Source organism: Citrus clementina, unplaced genomic scaffold (genome assembly GCF_000493195.1).
Source record: "Citrus clementina cultivar Clemenules unplaced genomic scaffold, Citrus_clementina_v1.0 scaffold_3, whole genome shotgun sequence".
Classification (NCBI taxonomy): Eukaryota; Viridiplantae; Streptophyta; class Magnoliopsida; order Sapindales; family Rutaceae; genus Citrus; species Citrus x clementina.
Window position 1 is genome coordinate 28053616 of NW_006262339.1, and position 16431 is coordinate 28070046.

The following is a 16431-nucleotide window of genomic DNA, read 5'->3' on the forward strand; positions in this document are numbered from 1 at the left end:
TCAACCCTTCAGTGATGTCATAATTGTAAACCGTTTGCCACGTTTTAAATGGGGAGCACCAGGACCCTCCGCCTGCGGCTTTCTGAATCTCCGGAGGCTGATCATACAAACTGTCATTTCCGAGGAATCCCCCGTGTCCGCAGTCCAAGTAATAATAGTCGGACGATGACACAATCACCCTGTACCCAGCTTGCACAATTTTTTTGGTGCTCTCAATACCATTCTTCCAGGATTGGAAAATGGTGTACTCAGGATAAAGATACGATGGATCAACTTTAATTTCATTATCCAGGATCACATCTTCCCAGTAAATCGCAGTCTTGTCAAGAGCAACAATGAACGGAAAGACAAAATTGATGAATTTTTCCAGGACTTCGCTCAGGGTACCGCCGGTGGATAAGAAGGATTGGATTAAGGAATCGGATTTCCAGCAAGCCGGAAGGATTTCATCGCCTCCTGAATGGAAAAAATTTTCCGGGAAAATGCTTGCAACATTCTCCAGGACATTTATCATGACCCCGAAGGTTTTTGGGTGCAAGGGATTAAGTTGTCCGGTTCCAGGCTCGGAAGCAAGCCTGTCTTCCCATTTGGTGCCTGCTGGCCACCAAAATTTGTTTGCACAGGACACTATCTCTGGGTGAGCTCCTGCCCATGATCCTGAGTGGCCTGAAATTACATTACAAAAAATTGAAAGTTTTTAAGGAACAGTCTTTGCGCACGGCTGTCTGATGGGAACATATCATATGAATTATAAGGAGAGAAAAAAAAAAGAAAAAAGGCTATGATTTTGTCAAATGGGTAGATAAAGTGACAAAAGATTTTTTCCTACTGATAAATGTTGGTCTTGAATATTAACATTAGTTAGATTTATTCATATTTAGAGTTAAAAAGACAAAAAACAAAAACAAAAATAAAAATAAATACTACTTTACTTTAATTGTGGATATTTTCTCTTTTACCATGTTGATGACTGATGAGACAAAATTTGTTCCGTTTCAAGTTACAAAACAAGAGAAAATTTTTTCTATCTTGTGGCTTAAAATTTCGGGTAATATCAAAATTAAAAACTCATATTCAAACAGTTTGAAGATAGCATTACATTATTTTTTAACTTCAGCTTTTAATTTTAAAAAAATAAAATAAAATTGTCAAACAGAAACGTTTTTCATTTTTAAATTACTATTTTTGAAAGACATTACCAGAAGCATTTTCGAATCCGAAAAACATCAAACTCAAAACAACAATTTTCAATGTCTCATTTAAAAAAAAAAATTGAGAAAACAGTGTCTGGAAAATAACATCAAACTCACCAGGAGTGTCAATTTCCGGAACAACCCTGACACCATAATCCAAACCATATTCAATAATCTTCTTCACATCACTAGGAGTGTACAAGTAGTCCTCCCCATAGGATCCCTTGGCGGCAAGATTAGGATCAGACGGCAGCAACAATGGAAACGAATGTGAATCCGTAATGTGCCAATGAAACACATTCAATTTATTTGCACTCATTGCAGAAATTGTCCTCAGTATATCATCAACTTCATAATAGTTCCTCGAGGTATCAAGCAACAACCCTCTATGCGAAAAGAGTGGCTCATCCCACACATAAATGCCAACCGCCACACACGACGGATTCCCCCAGACCAGCTGGGAGAAGGTCTCTAGGCCCCGCATGGCCCCCCATACAGTCGAGGCTACGAGGTAAGCTGTGTTTTCGTCGGAGGTGATGGTGAGAGAGTAGGACTCGTTAACACCGTGCGTAAGAGGGACAGAAATGTTGTCAACAGATATGGAGAGGGTCTGTAGGGGAGGAGATGATGAAATGTTGATGGATGGCCTAACCAAGTGATGGTGGTGCTCTGACTTAATGAGTTTGAGGTAACGGTCAACGGCAGAGGAGAGCTGGGTCTGCATTGGTGCTTGGATTTTGAACTCTGCAGCAAGATTTGTGGCTTCAGGTTTTGGCCATGAGAAGATTCTGGGTTTCGGCCAGACATTAATGGGATCAGATTGCAAAGACAAGAGGCAAAGTTGAGAAAGGCTGATGAAGAAGATAATGGCTCTTGCCATTTGGATTGTGCAATGGCTGTGAGAGAGAATGAGGGAGGTGCATTTGCATATAAACAAGGTGCAAAATTATCTTCTGTTTTAGGAGAAGTTTTTTGAATGGCTGTCGTTTCAGCTTGCAATGATAGGCCACGGTACAACAGTTAGAATCTGTATATCAAGTTCCAACAAAATTTCTAGAAAGTTTTGGCAGCCGGGTAGCAGGAATTTGTCTCCACTATTCTCAAAAAGTAGAATATTTATCGAAATACACCCTCACACTTCAAAATTCCTCGTATATGCCTTTTTTAATGTGCAAATACCCAATTACCCTCATCCAAATCTTCTAAATCATGGTCGAGTACACAAAGCCTATGCTTCTGTTGCTGTTACTTCATTCTTCTGCTGCTACTTGTTCTATTATTAACTTTCACTGTAAATTCACAGAATTTAAAGTGATTTACACTTGATTTTTACTTCACAAAGAGAATTTAGGATTTATAATTGTTAGAGTTATATGCTTTAGGATTTTAAAAAACTAACTCTTGGTCTTTGCAGAGTTGTACTTCAACTGTGACTCCCTAGCTAACTAGAAAATCAAAGAAGTTTGTCTCCCTTTCAAATTCCGTCAATTCTTTTTTTTTTTAAAAAAAAAAACAAATTACAAATTTTGAAAGCCAAAGTAAATCGCTTATCGACAGTTAAAATTCTAGGCCGGTTTGTTTATTATATGCTTTTACGAAACCATGACATGTAATTATCATTGGGGAAACCATGGCATGTAATTATCACAGAGGAAACCATGGCATGTATGTAAACGGATCCTTAGTAATTAAGAAAGTGTTATGGAGTGTTCAAGATTTTGAATTTTTGAAGTAAATAAACTTTTGATTTGAACAAAGTTAGAAGGTATAAGCATAGCATATAGGTCTCATTTGAGATTGAGGTGTTGTAGTTTAAAAGTTACAACTGTTGTAAAAAAAATATTGTAACTATTAAATAAAATTAATAATATGTAGCAAAAATAAATTTTAAATAATAATTTTCATAAAATTATTAAAGATATAATAAATTTTTCATTATACAAGTGAAAAATTATATGAACATACCTTACAAACTACATCAGTTAATGTTTATCAGACATTTTAATACTCTACCTTAACACAATCCTAAATGCACCCATAGTCGAGGAGGCCTAATTCGAAAGAATTAATCATATAGCCTTATTTATAGATTAGATTAGCATGGGAAGAGGGAAAAAGCATGTTGGTCTTCGGTTCATGTTTAATTATAATTATGCACATGCCGTCGCTTTTGGCAGTTATTAGTCGAGCTAGCATTAATATTATACAAGCAGGTGCAGGACTTGTAAATTTGGAGTACTATTTTTGGGTGCATTTGTGCTTTGACAATTGTGGTCTTCTTTCACTTTACAACTTAGATCCTGTTTCATTTGGCTTATATTGCCGATGCATTTCTGCATTTGATTTGACTCAACAGCGGTCATGTACTTTTAAAAATTAGCTTTTCCAGTTTTGCTTTCCTGTACAATCAAAACCCGAAGATGAAACATATAAACTGGACCTTTTGCCAAATTGAAATTGATGATGAATTTGAAGTATTGTTTTAATAGGATTGATCATATTTGCTATATATTATTTAAAATTTAATTGAGACCAAGAGTTAGTTACATTTTATTTAAAACTAATTGCAACTAAATTTCTCTAATGTAATCGTGTAATGAAAAATTTCCTCAACTAGTATGTCATGTAATTTGTCTGATTGGTTTATAATATATTATTATGCAACTTTTTAATCTTACTGCTATATATATATGTGTGTGTGTGTGTGTGAAATGGTAAGAATGAGGGAAGTTTCGGTGAGGATTTTTTATTTCTCTTTTAGGGATATTTGAGTCAATACACAACTCGAAAGGCATAATTACATAATTATCAAGTATGGGGTATAAATAAATAAATACCCTTTGTTTTGGGGTATACTGGAAAAACAGAATAGAAAAAGTCGAGAGTTTTAAACTGGGGACTATTATCGGACCCTGCAAGTGAGGAAAATGCAGAGTTTTGTTTTCAGGAAAATGAACTTAATCGCTTGGAATCAGAAGTTGGTTGAATTGTGGTCATAGAGTGTGATTGATCAATTCAATTCGGGTTAAAATCTTCCACATGTTACACGAGAGCTCTGTGGGAACCCAGTTATCTCATGCGACTGGCTGTTGTTTGAGCTGGTAGAGATAATAATTCAGAAGATACAAGAAAAGTATTAATATGCATTGGATACAACCTAAAAACTGGTAAATTTGGCAGCATGCGGCGCAGGGAAAACTAAAGAAATATCGGAACAATGTGTGATTTTCCTTCGTTCAAGGCTTTTGGTTCAATTTATTTCATCGACAATAGAATTTAAGTAAAATTGCCCGATTGTCAGCCGAACTCAACCAAATCCCGAAACCGGTATATTGAAAGGGAAAGCGCCAGAGAGAGAGATAAGAGAAGCATACACGTCTTTTGGAAAAAAAAAAATGCAATTAAAGAAATTGATAGATAAGACTGTCCGAATAACCCAATTGATTTAGACTCTTACCATGAGAACAAGACTGAAATCATAATCCTTTAAAATGAAAAAAAAAAGATGTAAATAAATCCTGAATTAAGTTCTTATCTGGTGGTGAGGTATTACCGGCTTTTAAACCACATCAACTGTGAAAAAAAAATTATAAACATGAAATAAAAGTCAACAATGTATAGTAAACATAACTTTTAAATAATAATTGTGACAAAAATAATAAAGTTATGGATTTTTTTTCTTTGGCTGAGAAATAAAAGATTATATAAAACACCATATGAAATTATTATAGATTTTTTAACATACAAATGTGAGACTAGATCAATTAATTTTCAAATAATTTATGTAGTGTAGCTTTTGCCCAATCATTCTGCCAAATAGGTCCTAAGACCATTTTCGCATAACATAAATATTATCTGTTATTACGTATACCATATAATGTCTAGACCAATGCCATGTGCCAAGAAGACAATTTCTTTTATCTCAATTTTGTAAATAGTAATGCACATCATTATGTATTTAGATGATCAAATACAGCAATATAATGGAGACAATATCTCCCAAGATTTTCTCATATAAACATGCCCATGAAAGGTTGATCCATACATGAAACAATCTCAATAGGAAGGGAATAGGACTACCTTTTCATTTTTTTTTTCCCCTTTCTCCTCAAAGGAATAGGGCTCACTGAACCCATCATTCAATAATTCAGTAGCAACAATGAAATATGGAAGAGCTTTCTGCAAAATGTGTTACACCTTGTATCCAGAGAAGTGAAATTTAGCTAAGAAACTAGCTCAAGGAATACATACTTTCCAAATTTCTAGCATGAAGACAGAAAGAAGCAGCAAAAACATTAGTACTTACAGTCTACAAAGGCATATGGATGAATGTTACTTTCAGATCTCTCCTAGATAAATCTGTTTATCGCTGCTGCAAGATCCAATGACAGGTTCAGTTGGGTGGAAAACAGACTCATTGACAGATCCAGTATGTCCCGGAAGCTTATACAAGATACGTCGTGAGGTTGTATCCCATATGTAAACCATGCGATCTGAACTACCTGCAGTGACCTTGCTTCCATCTGGTGACCAACCACATTTCAACAAGGTCTTTTCAAAGTTGTGCTGGTGTCCTTCCAAAATCTTCACACAGCGATTTTGAGGTGCATATGGGCGCATATCCCAAATGCAGAGCTTGCAGTCCATGCCATTAGTGAGGAGATATGAACCATCAGGACTCAAGCTCATGCCTGTTATCATATCTTGATGGCCTTGAAGTGTCATGCTTACTTCACCTTTACGCAAGTCCCAAACCTTGACGTCATTGTCTATGCCACCAGTGTAGATTTTATCAGAAGCATCGGAGAAACTGACAGCTGTGATCTGGTATTTATCTGGAAATGTTTGGATAGCACCCCTCTGACGCATATCCCAAAGTTTAGCAGTTCCATCATCAGAGCCACTAACAACAAGAGGCGGTCCTCTCCGAGAAGGGCAGCAAGAATTGACAAAAGAGTTGTGCTCTGCCATCTTTTTAATCTGTTTTCCGGTTTCAACATCCCAGGCCCGCAGAGTTTTGTCCGGGCTGGCTGATATTATCTGGGACCCGTCAGTTGTCCAGTGAAGATCCAGAATTGCATTCTTGTGCCCCTTCAGAACCATGAAATTTTTGCAATCCCCATGCACATGCCAAAGGAAGATGTCTCTGTCGTGAGATCCAGAAGCAATCACCGTTCCTGCTGGATTGACCTTCATGGTATATACAGCACTCTGATGGCCTGTCAGCAACATAATCGGTGATTCTAAACTTGATGTTCTCTGCTTTCCATTTGGACCTGGAGCTTGGGGAGCACTATATGGGACTGTAGACCATTCCATTGGCCTTGCACTAACAGTAGACAAAGCATTTTCATTCTCTCTTTGGTGTGTAACAACTTCCATATTTCCCTCTGGTACTATGCTGGACAAATGAGCTCTAAACCATAAATAACCAGTAAAGAAATTAGCAAGAGGAAACAACCCAAAAAAAAAAAACCGAAGTCAAAGAAGGTACAGGTCCAATATCTATGATTCTATCTAGCAAAACTAAGGACTAGATTTCAAAACTAATGGCTTTGCTTTCAAATAAGGACTCACAATTATCCTTGGCACATTCTGATAGCTTGATTACTACCATTAAAAATCCATGTTTTCCATAGATATAGTTATAATTTTTTTCATCCTAACATGATTGATGTAAGCAGGCATCATTTATTTCCTTTTTAACAAAAAAAGCCTTAATTCTACTAAATGGTTGGAAGGATGCATTCATCATTCAGCTAATCCTATGGATATGGGAATTATTATTAAGCTCGTCACTATCAAGTATCCAACTACATGAGACTCAAGCTCAGTGCAGGAAAATTAAATAAATGAAATCCAGCAAAAGTTGAGACATTAGATTATGCAGTCACGGAATGTGATAGAGACAAGACGTAATGATAAAAGTGAAGAATCATACTGTATGTTCTTTTTAAGGAGCCATAAAGTTAAATAAATCATAAGTTGATGTAATATATGTCAAGCTAAAGCAAACAAAACAACATTAAATGTGCATGAAACTGAAATTAAATTCCATGTTAACTAGCCCTGATGTAACATAGCAGACCTAACTGTCAATCCGTAAAACTAAATCCGAAACTAAACCTAGAACTGAACATTCAACACAGATAAGGAGGAAAAGATCAGATTCAAATCATCAAAATCTAAATGTAGGCCACACCAACAAGGCCCCAGACAAGGACTAGATACAGTTTGCGGATGCATATCAGAGCTTGAATGCCATTAACACCAAATCAACAAATAGCCACACGATGTATCATAGCCTAATGAGGACCGATCTCAGAAGCTAGAATTAACGCGGATCGAAGAATGAACCCTTGACTCCCAATCCCATGTTACAAATTCAACTAAATAGAAATCACATTGAAAATACAAAACTTGGAACTGCACTAAAAACAAGAATGACCAAAAAGCACTAGCAGAAACGAAAAATCAACTCATTCGATAATCCAACAAGGAACTTACCTATATTACCCAAAACCCAAAAGTTGCAAAAGAGCAAGATTTTTCTTAACAATACTTCATAAAACATTTAAAATAAAAATTAAAAAAAACATATTTTAATCCTTCATGTTGCTATAAATTTCAGGAGCCAGTCATGAAAGCTTATGGAACCATCACAAGTCTATCCTTAGCTGAAGCCCAAGTCTAGCATGAACTCAAGCACGTGATCAAAGCAGCACGCCAATCCAATTCCAAATTAAAAAAAAAAAAAATCTAGAAATTTTCATTGCAATTTTGACCTAAAAAAATTAAACCAAAAGATAATTACGACTCAAAGCATTGAAAGCTCAAAATTAGAGAGAGAGGGAGGGAGCGTACCGATTTCTTCTTGTGTGCCCTAAAGAGTTCTCTGCGATTGCAAAATAACGTCGTCTAAAGTTGCTCGGCAGAGAGTAATAGGTGGGTTCACTAAAGAGGTATCGTGAGGCGTCCCGATGTTGTGTGGGGTAGACTTAGAATGTTGATACCCATGAGAATTCAATCATGGGCCGGGCTTCACTTTCGTCGCAAATTGCCTGAAGTAAATGGTAATGGTTGACTACGGTATCGCCGGAGTAAAGCATCCTACAATTTGGGTGTTGTTGGATAGTCAAATTTTATTACTTTTTTTTTATCATTGTAGGGCACAATGCCACAGTTAAACCTTATAATATAATTACTAACTATATTTTGTTACCATCATATACAGTTCTCAAATTTTGCACTAGATATTTTACTACTGTTTGTAAAACAATTCGAAAAAACTTAGCCAACAACTTTTGTATTATAAACTTTTAAAGTCGTATTGGTATTAATTTTTTACGTACATTTTTAATTACAATAATGTTATGGATTCTATTATTTGAGTCTTAACTTGAGTCTGAATATAATGTATTATCTATTATATGAATATTTGATGATAGATTTCATAATTTATAAATTTATTTAAACTATTTAATAAATGAGTGTCATACATATTAAGATGCAGATTCGAATTTAGTATTGAGGTGTATAGTATTGCTCTTTTTACGATTGTTATTTAGCCTACACAATCCAATTATGTGAAGGTTTTCAAGTAGATTTGTATTAGATAAATTTTACAATTTTAGCTTTTACAAAAAGAAAATAGTTGTATGGTTATCAATTATATATTTTAGCGAAAGTTATGTAATAATTTTAATCAAATCTAATCAATTGTGTGCCGTCATATAAGTTATTGTGCTTGGCGATTCATGTGTCACTTGATCATTGATCTTGAGATTTTAGTCAATTGTCAGATGACACGTGGCTTATGGCAAAGATGATTTAGTGCATAGGACGCGTATTTGACGGATACTCTGTATTTAACTGACAAATTTTTTAAATTTATCTTTGCTAGAACGGCTTTATTGTATAGTTTTGTTTGGAGTCCATGCAAAACTATTACTTCATTTTCACTAACATACACCCACTTTTAAGTCTTGAATTATTTAATAAAATATTGACAACATTCTAATCATTCGACTCATTCCAATATTCCATGATCGCGCGCCCTTAAATGACAAACTCAATTGAGAAAATTAAACCTCAAAGGCCCGAGCTTTAGAACATCTTCCAAATAAACCCCGAAGGTTTTCAAACAATTACATCCATGTCCCTAGACTCAGAGCCATCTCCTTCCTCAAGCAGGGACTGGCTCTTCCCATCACACTCTTTCGCTCACTCCTATGACATCTACACGTCGAAAACCCCAAAATACCATCGCAGATTCTCCTCAAACCCCAGACTGTCGCAGCCACTTCCTCCCGATTCGAAACCCCACAAAACGCCGGCGTTTCACTCCGTTTCGTCCTCCAATTCCTGTTCTTTCAGTGAATACAAGTATGCAGGGCTTAGAAGAAGATCATACTCATCTCGCCGCGCCGGGACGTCTCCGAAACGTGAAGAAAATGGCACCGTATTGCAAAGAAACGCCGTCGTCTCAAATCGAAACGTCGGCGTTTCGGAGGAGAAAACGTCGGAAAGTAAGATGATTGCCGGCTTTTATGGTCAACGGGTCAAATTCCGGTGGCATATGGTCATTTCTTTGGTGGTGATTGCTCTTTCTATCTGTAAAACTATTAAATGTTGAATTTTTTTCAATGAAAAAAATGATTTCTTTGATTAATTTTGTTTGAAATAATTGCAGATTATGATAACATTTTTCACTTCATTGGTACACAAGAATTTCTCTTTACATAATCAAGTCGACGAGTTACAGGTAAAATTCAGTTTTTTTATTTTTTTATTTTTTAAAATGATTTTGTGACTGTTAACTTGATATTTAACATACTAACTTTTTGTTTAAAATTTTTGCTTGGTGGAAACTCTAAATTTGTTGTTTGCTTTTTGCTATCTAAAAGGTTAACTTTGTCTTGAATGATTAGCAGCAAACAATTATTTTAAATGGTAACCAAATGGCGTCATAAGATTGAAATAAGCTTGCTCCCAGTTTATCTGGTTATATAATGTGATATTTTTCAGGCTTTGATATTTTAACAATTGAATCACATTGATTAAAAGTATTCGTGTGTGATCTTCACTGAACAAACACTAGTTTCGCCTTTGTAGAACCAGGTCTCAAAGTTGAATAGTAGGTTACGAGCTTGCAATTTGTTGGATTCTACAGATGTCATTCGCTCCATATCCAAGGACAGTGAACAACTTTCCAGCGAAGGCTTAAAAAACCTGGCTTTAATCGTCTCACTGACACTTCTATCCATACCTGTTGTTATTTTGAAGTACATTGACTATGTCTCTAAATCAAGATCACCGGATAATATTTCAGAGGAAGTTTCTTTAAGCAAGCAGCTTGCATACCGGGTGGATGTCTTTTTTTCAGTCCATCCTTATGCTAAGCCATTGGCGCTGTTGGTTGCAACTCTGCTACTTATTTGTCTTGGGGGCTTGGCACTCTTTGGTGTGACAGATGATAACTTGGCCGATTGCCTTTGGTTATCTTGGACATTTGTGGCTGATTCAGGCAACCATGCTAACTCTGAAGGCATTGGTCCAAGGCTAGTTTCAGTTTCCATTAGCTTTGGAGGGATGCTTATATTTGCAATGATGCTTGGACTCGTTTCTGATTCAATTTCTGAGAAATTTGACTCACTGAGGAAAGGAAGAAGTGAGGTAGTGGAGCAAAACCACACCCTAATTCTTGGGTGGAGTGATAAATTGGTAATGTTCTAATTTCTTGGAATATCCACATAAGGCTTTTTCTTTCTTCCTAATACACAACCCCCCCCCCCCCCCAAAAAAAAAAAAAACAAGTTATGGGGCCTGAATATTACAGCACCTTGTGTCATACTTCTTACCCCTCTCTCTTAGACACCATAACCTATGATTCTACTTAGTTTAGCTTCCATACAAGCTATACCTGCAGTTGACTCCCTTTTTATATCTAAATTATTTGTTTTCATTTTATTATTATAGTTGGACTGTACTGTGATATCTTGCATCAGACATTCTAGTTTACATGTTCCTGCATTGGACAAATGAAGATGGATTGTGCCACTTAGTCCCCAATTATTTCAGTGCTCATGATAGCTTTCCCATTGTTCTCATCAATTAGTCTGCACTTCAACAGGGATCATTGCTAAATCAACTTGCCATAGCCAATGAGAGCTTGGGTGGAGGGATAGTTGTCGTAATGGCTGAACAAGATAAAGAGGAGATGGAACTTGACATTTCCAAAATGGAGTTTGATTTCAAAGGGACGTCTGTAATATGCAGAAGTGGGAGCCCTCTGATTCTGGCCGACCTTAAAAAGGTAAGACTCCATACTTTGTTAGCTCATGTAACATAATTCTTTCTTCATTTTTTCTAATCATGTAGCCAACGTAATGCAATAGGGTTTAACTGTAAGTAACTGATACCAGATAATTTGAGTATTAGATCCAAATCAAATAGTCAATTGAAATTATTTTAAATCTCATTTGAATCAAGTTATTTGAAAACAGGTGAAGTTATGAGACAAGCCAGAAGCACGAATCTGCACACAATTTGGTGAATAAGTTCTGTTTTCCTATAATGTTGCTTAACAAAAACGGAAAAGAATAACAAGGGCTTGTTGATGTCATTACTTTGATTTTTCTTAATGGGTATTAAAAGATACTGCTCCTTTTTCCTTGAGAATATGTTTTTCCAGAATCTTTTTCATGAAAAGAAATGAATTTGAATGAAAAGAACAAACGCCGAAAATTTTTTGCACGGGACTTCCTTACAATTCTGTGTTCCAACTTGCTGAATCTTGTGGCATACTCTTCAATGTACTTGTTGCTAGCATTTGCATTCATTTAATTTGAGCAATATTCTACGTTATCATCTAACCATCCAATCTGTGGTAGATGATAATCATGTGATGCTGAAAACCATGGCAATTTATTTGCTATGCTAACCTCATGAAAATATTCAGGTGTCTGTGTCCAAGGCCCGTGCCATAATTGTCCTTGCTGAAGATGGAAATGCTGATCAGGTTTATTTGATTGAAGACATTAATGTGTTTTATCCTTAAATATCCCATAAGATTGATCACATTAACTTATTCATAGTATAACACAGAGTGATGCTCGTGCATTGAGGACTGTCTTAAGTCTAACAGGCGTAAAAGAAGGGCTAAGAGGGCACATTGTAGTGGAACTAAGTGATCTTGACAATGAGGTCCTAGTTAAACTTGTTGGAGGAGATCTTGTTCAAACTGTTGTGGCTCATGATGTTATTGGCCGTTTGATGATTCAATGCGCTCGGCAGCCAGGACTTGCACAGGTTCATTTTATAATTCCAGATGTTTTTTATTCCACTTACTAAGTTTGGCAGCATTGTCTTAATCTCAATGTAGATGCTAATCTTCATGGACGAGTTTTCTGCCATTATATTTTAATGCTTATTGCCTTATTATGCAAATAAGCATCCAGTGTCATGTTCTCTTACTGTATCTATGATAATTATGGACTGGCCATGGCAGATCTGGGAAGATATTCTTGGGTTTGAAAATTGTGAGTTCTACATAAAAAGATGGCCAACGTTGGATGGCATGCCATTTGAGGATGCATTGATCAGTTTTCCTGATGCTATACCTTGTGGAGTCAAGGTTGCATCCTGTGGTGGTAAGATTATCATGAATCCCGATGACTCATACATTCTACAAGAAGGCGACGAAATTCTTGTCATTGCAGAAGATGATGATAGTTATGCTCCAGCAGAGTTGCCTATGGTGCTTTCATTTTCCTCTAGAAATAAGGATTTTAAACAAATTTCTTGGTTTATTTTGCTAGCCTATTCCGTTTGTTGCATAATATGTTCAACATGCATAATGTGATACTTGACTTACAGCTTACTGAAATCAGGCTGCATTTGAATGCTTCAAAAGAATGAAAGAGAACTTAAGAGAGATGAATAAATGCATTAAAGAAAGAGAATGATTAGGTTAATAGGCTAGGAATATGCAAATGGAGTTGATTTTGTATGCATTTCATAAGGCCTTTCATCGCTAAGGATAAAACTATATATTTGCCTTGGTTGAAGCAACCACTAAACGAATTGGGTTGGTGTTTGTATTTGCTTATAGGGTTGTTATTGTTTCACTAGTTTAGGAATTGCATAATATCAAATGAAATCAAGGACCTGAGATATCATTGTCCTCTTTTTCTGTGGGGTAGAAATGGTATCATCTGCTCCCTCTTGTTGTTTGTAAGTCATCTGCTTTTATTAATGTCCACATGAGTACTGCACAATATGATTCACAACTTATCACATGACGCACATTGATTAAGTGAAGTCTGTTACATTAGTCACACATTTCCTCTGTTGACCTGACTGCACGCTGGAAGAATGAAACTTATGCTGCATCAATCTGTCCAATTATAATTTTTTTTTAAAAGAGTTTTGACAGATCATTTGACAGAAAGCTGCAATTAAAGAAATCATTTGATGCTTTTAAAATATTTTGCCAAACAACTAAAATAAAAATAAGTGGAGAAAAAGGCAAACAGTGAACTGCAGTTATGACAAACATTCTTGGTTAAGAAAGATGGCATAGTTTTTTCAGGCTAGGGATATGTCATGCGTGGAGTTAAACTGAGTCGGGCTTAAATTTTAAAACTTACATAAGTATAATCACTTTGATCATTCAGGTCAAACAAGCATCTTTCATAAACATTGCTCGACCAGCAAAAATGCCACAGAAGATTCTACTTTGTGGATGGAGGAGGGACATTGATGATATGATTGTGGTAAGTTTATCTATTTAAGCCCCTAATCATTGTTGTTTCACCTGAATGCTGCAGGTACGGAGGGGTAATCTACCTAAAGACTTTATTCTGCCAAAGTCTGCAGAAAAGATACTTTTTTGTGGGTGGCGACGGGATATGGAAGATATGATCATGGTAATGTTACAATACAAGGAATCTGAAACCATGCTCCCAAAACTTCATGAGAGCGATCGATCCTCAATATACACGAAGTGGTGGTAGTTCAGAATTTGTTTCCCACCATTGCTCAATTTCTTCTCACACAATAAATCATTTAGTATTCAGAAACATTCTTTTTCTTTGTCTAGTTTGGTGCATTACAGATAACTGATTTCATATTTATGGTGTTAATAGTGTTACTCGTTTACGTTTCTTTAGGTTCTAGATGCCTTTCTAGCACCTGGTTCAGAGCTATGGATGTTCAATGATGTCCCAGAAAATGACAGGGAAAAGAAGCTTATTGATGGTGGTCTAGACCTCAGCAGGTTAATGAATATATCTCTGGTTAATCGTGAAGGGAATGCAGTTATACGGCGTCACTTGGAAAGCCTTCCCTTGGAATCTTTTGATTCAGTGAGTAGATATACAGTCAGCTTATTTATCAGAAGCATATGTTTTAGAGTGAGAGAAATTAATTCTCAGTCAGAGAAATTAATAATCATTATGGATCAAATGTAAAAGGGATAAAATAATGGGAAGCCAGAGCTTTGCCAAAAATATGTTCCTGATGTAAGTGCTCACTAGATGAGTGACCCTCTGGCTGTTGGGTATTTCATTTTCGAAAACTCTTTTTTTTTTTTCCTTTTTACTTCAGCACTTAATATGAAGCACACCAGGCAGGTGACAATCATTGTTGGAACTAGTTTGAAGTGAAACACAGTGTGGCTTGGTGGGCTTGTTAAGGGTGTTTGTAGCTGATATTTGCATTTCCTTTCTTGGTATGTTTCCTTTGTTTCTTAGTTTGATTATATTTTGATGTAGCCATTTTGTTTCACAGATTTTAATCTTGGCTGATGAGTCAGTGGAAGATTCAGCCATTCAAGCTGATTCCAGATCCCTTGCCACACTGCTTCTGATTCGTGATATTCAGGTACTTCGAAATATGAGAATAAGTTAAATATTCGTGATGTATCTACTCTTTCAAGGTACTTCTTGTAGTAGTTTCATTCTGAAGACCAATATAGAGAAATTTCTCTCATTCTCTGATTATTGCTGATCAAAGACTACTTACCCCAGTTTATCTTCCTACTTGTTCACATGCTGCATAGAGTTAGGTTCCTTTGTGAAAATGTTGGATCATATACCACATGATGTTTTGGAGATTGAGTTGCGTTTTTCCGGTCTTTCTACTCATGATTGCAGGCAAAGCGTCTCCCATACAGAGAAGCAAGGGTTTCCCAAGTCCACAGAGGAAGCTTCTCGCAAGGCTCTTGGATTGGGGAGATGCAGCAAGCTTCTGATAAATCAGTGATAATCAGTGAAATTCTAGATCCAAGGACTAAAAATCTCTTATCCATGTCAAAGATTAGTGATTATGTTCTGTCAAATGAGCTTGTCAGCATGGCTTTGGCTATGGTTGCAGAGGATCGACAGATAAATGATGTATTAGAAGAGCTATTTGCCGAAGAGGTACTTGAATTGACACCCCTCAATTCGTACCCAACTGTGTCTAACGGCTTACTTATGATTGGTCATTTGGAAAGATAAGATCTTGCTTGTCTTTTTTAGCCTAGTTAATGAATCTTTTTTGTTCTAACAGGGAAATGAATTGCACATAAGACAAGCTGATCTTTACCTTCGTAAAGGTGAGGAGTTGAGTTTCCTTGAAGTAATATTACGAGCCCGACAAAGAAGAGAGATAGTTATTGGCTACCGTTCAGCTAATGCTGAGCGAGCTGTCATAAATCCACCTTTGAAAAGTGAGAAACGGAGGTGGTCACTACAGGATGTATTTGTGGTAATTGCGGAGAAGGAATGAACCATTTTTATTTCCACACGGCCAAAGAGATTCTTGGAGAAAGGAGAAAATCCTCTTGAATGATCAGAGTAAGCTCAAACATTTTACGTGGAAGTGATATGTAAATATACAACTGTCACTTAGAGAATTCACCATCACAGTTTAGATTACCTAACACCGGAAAAAAATCTCAAGAGTATTAAAAGACAGCTCATTTTGGATTTACGGATAGGGGGGTCAATGCGGCAGATTGTCATTGTTGCCTGGCTTCTGCATGTGAAGGATATATCTTACTCTTCTTTTCCTACTCAGATTATGTTTTACAGTATAGATGAGTTAGAAAGTAGTGTCATCAAAGCAATGTCTCCATTTTGCCAAATGTGCTGAGTTCCAGAAATGTATTGTAGCTTTTACATTGGTGATTGTGAGTAGATCAACTGTTTGTTACATTGTTGAATATAAATGAACTAAGCTACTTCTTTCTGGA

At 36.3% G+C, this 16431-nt stretch overlaps 2 protein-coding genes and 1 pseudogene across 5 annotated transcripts; 1 reads left to right on the plus strand and 2 right to left on the minus strand.

The window, feature by feature from the left end:
• LOC18046136 overlaps positions 1-2100 on the minus strand; it is a 2426-nt pseudogene extending 326 nt beyond the window's left edge.
• A 3095-nt stretch (positions 2101-5195) lies between these two features.
• On the minus strand, positions 5196-8153 carry LOC18046137 (U5 small nuclear ribonucleoprotein 40 kDa protein). 2 transcript variants are annotated; one of them, XM_006442111.2, is made up of 2 exons: positions 8058-8153; positions 5196-6609 (listed from the first exon to the last, which is right to left on the minus strand). In XM_006442111.2, exon 2 carries the CDS (start codon positions 6573-6575, stop codon positions 5532-5534), a length of 1044 nt encoding a protein of 347 aa, XP_006442174.1. In that variant the 5' UTR covers positions 6576-6609; positions 8058-8153; the 3' UTR covers positions 5196-5531. The 2 variants fall into 2 exon arrangements, with proteins under 2 accessions (XP_006442174.1, XP_024045264.1); XM_024189496.1 differs by having other exon boundaries at positions 5196-6594; positions 8058-8151.
• Positions 8154-9157: 1004 nt separating this feature from the next.
• Positions 9158-16427, plus strand: LOC18046138 (ion channel CASTOR). Of its 3 annotated transcripts, none has more exons than XM_024189026.1 (12): positions 9158-9789; positions 9886-9957; positions 10308-10916; positions 11326-11508; positions 12154-12213; positions 12300-12503; positions 12703-12951; positions 13871-13969; positions 14366-14560; positions 14985-15077; positions 15350-15616; positions 15747-16427. In XM_024189026.1, exons 1-12 carry the CDS (start codon positions 9349-9351, stop codon positions 15963-15965), a joined length of 2691 nt encoding a protein of 896 aa, XP_024044794.1. In that variant the 5' UTR covers positions 9158-9348; the 3' UTR covers positions 15966-16427. The 3 variants fall into 3 exon arrangements, with proteins under 3 accessions (XP_024044794.1, XP_006442175.1, XP_024044795.1); XM_006442112.2 differs by lacking the exon at positions 13871-13969 and adding an exon at positions 14024-14122 and having other exon boundaries at positions 9159-9789; XM_024189027.1 differs by lacking the exons at positions 12703-12951; positions 13871-13969 and adding an exon at positions 14024-14122 and having other exon boundaries at positions 9159-9789.
• The last annotated feature ends 4 nt before the right edge of the window (positions 16428-16431 follow it).

What these genes read in the sequence shown, in the direction of transcription:
- LOC18046137 (XM_006442111.2), bottom strand. Translation starts at nt 6,575, where the DNA reads ATGGAAGTTGTTACACACCAAAGAGAGAATGAAAATGCTTTGTCTACT.
- LOC18046138 (XM_024189026.1), top strand. Translation starts at nt 9,349, where the DNA reads ATGTCCCTAGACTCAGAGCCATCTCCTTCCTCAAGCAGGGACTGGCTC. An exon ending in GGCAGCCAGGACTTGCACAG is followed by an intron (nt 12,504 to 12,702) that starts GTTCATTTTATA and finishes TGGCCATGGCAG; the next exon opens with ATCTGGGAAGATATTCTTGG. An exon ending in CTCCAGCAGAGTTGCCTATG is followed by an intron (nt 12,952 to 13,870) that starts GTGCTTTCATTT and finishes TTGATCATTCAG; the next exon opens with GTCAAACAAGCATCTTTCAT.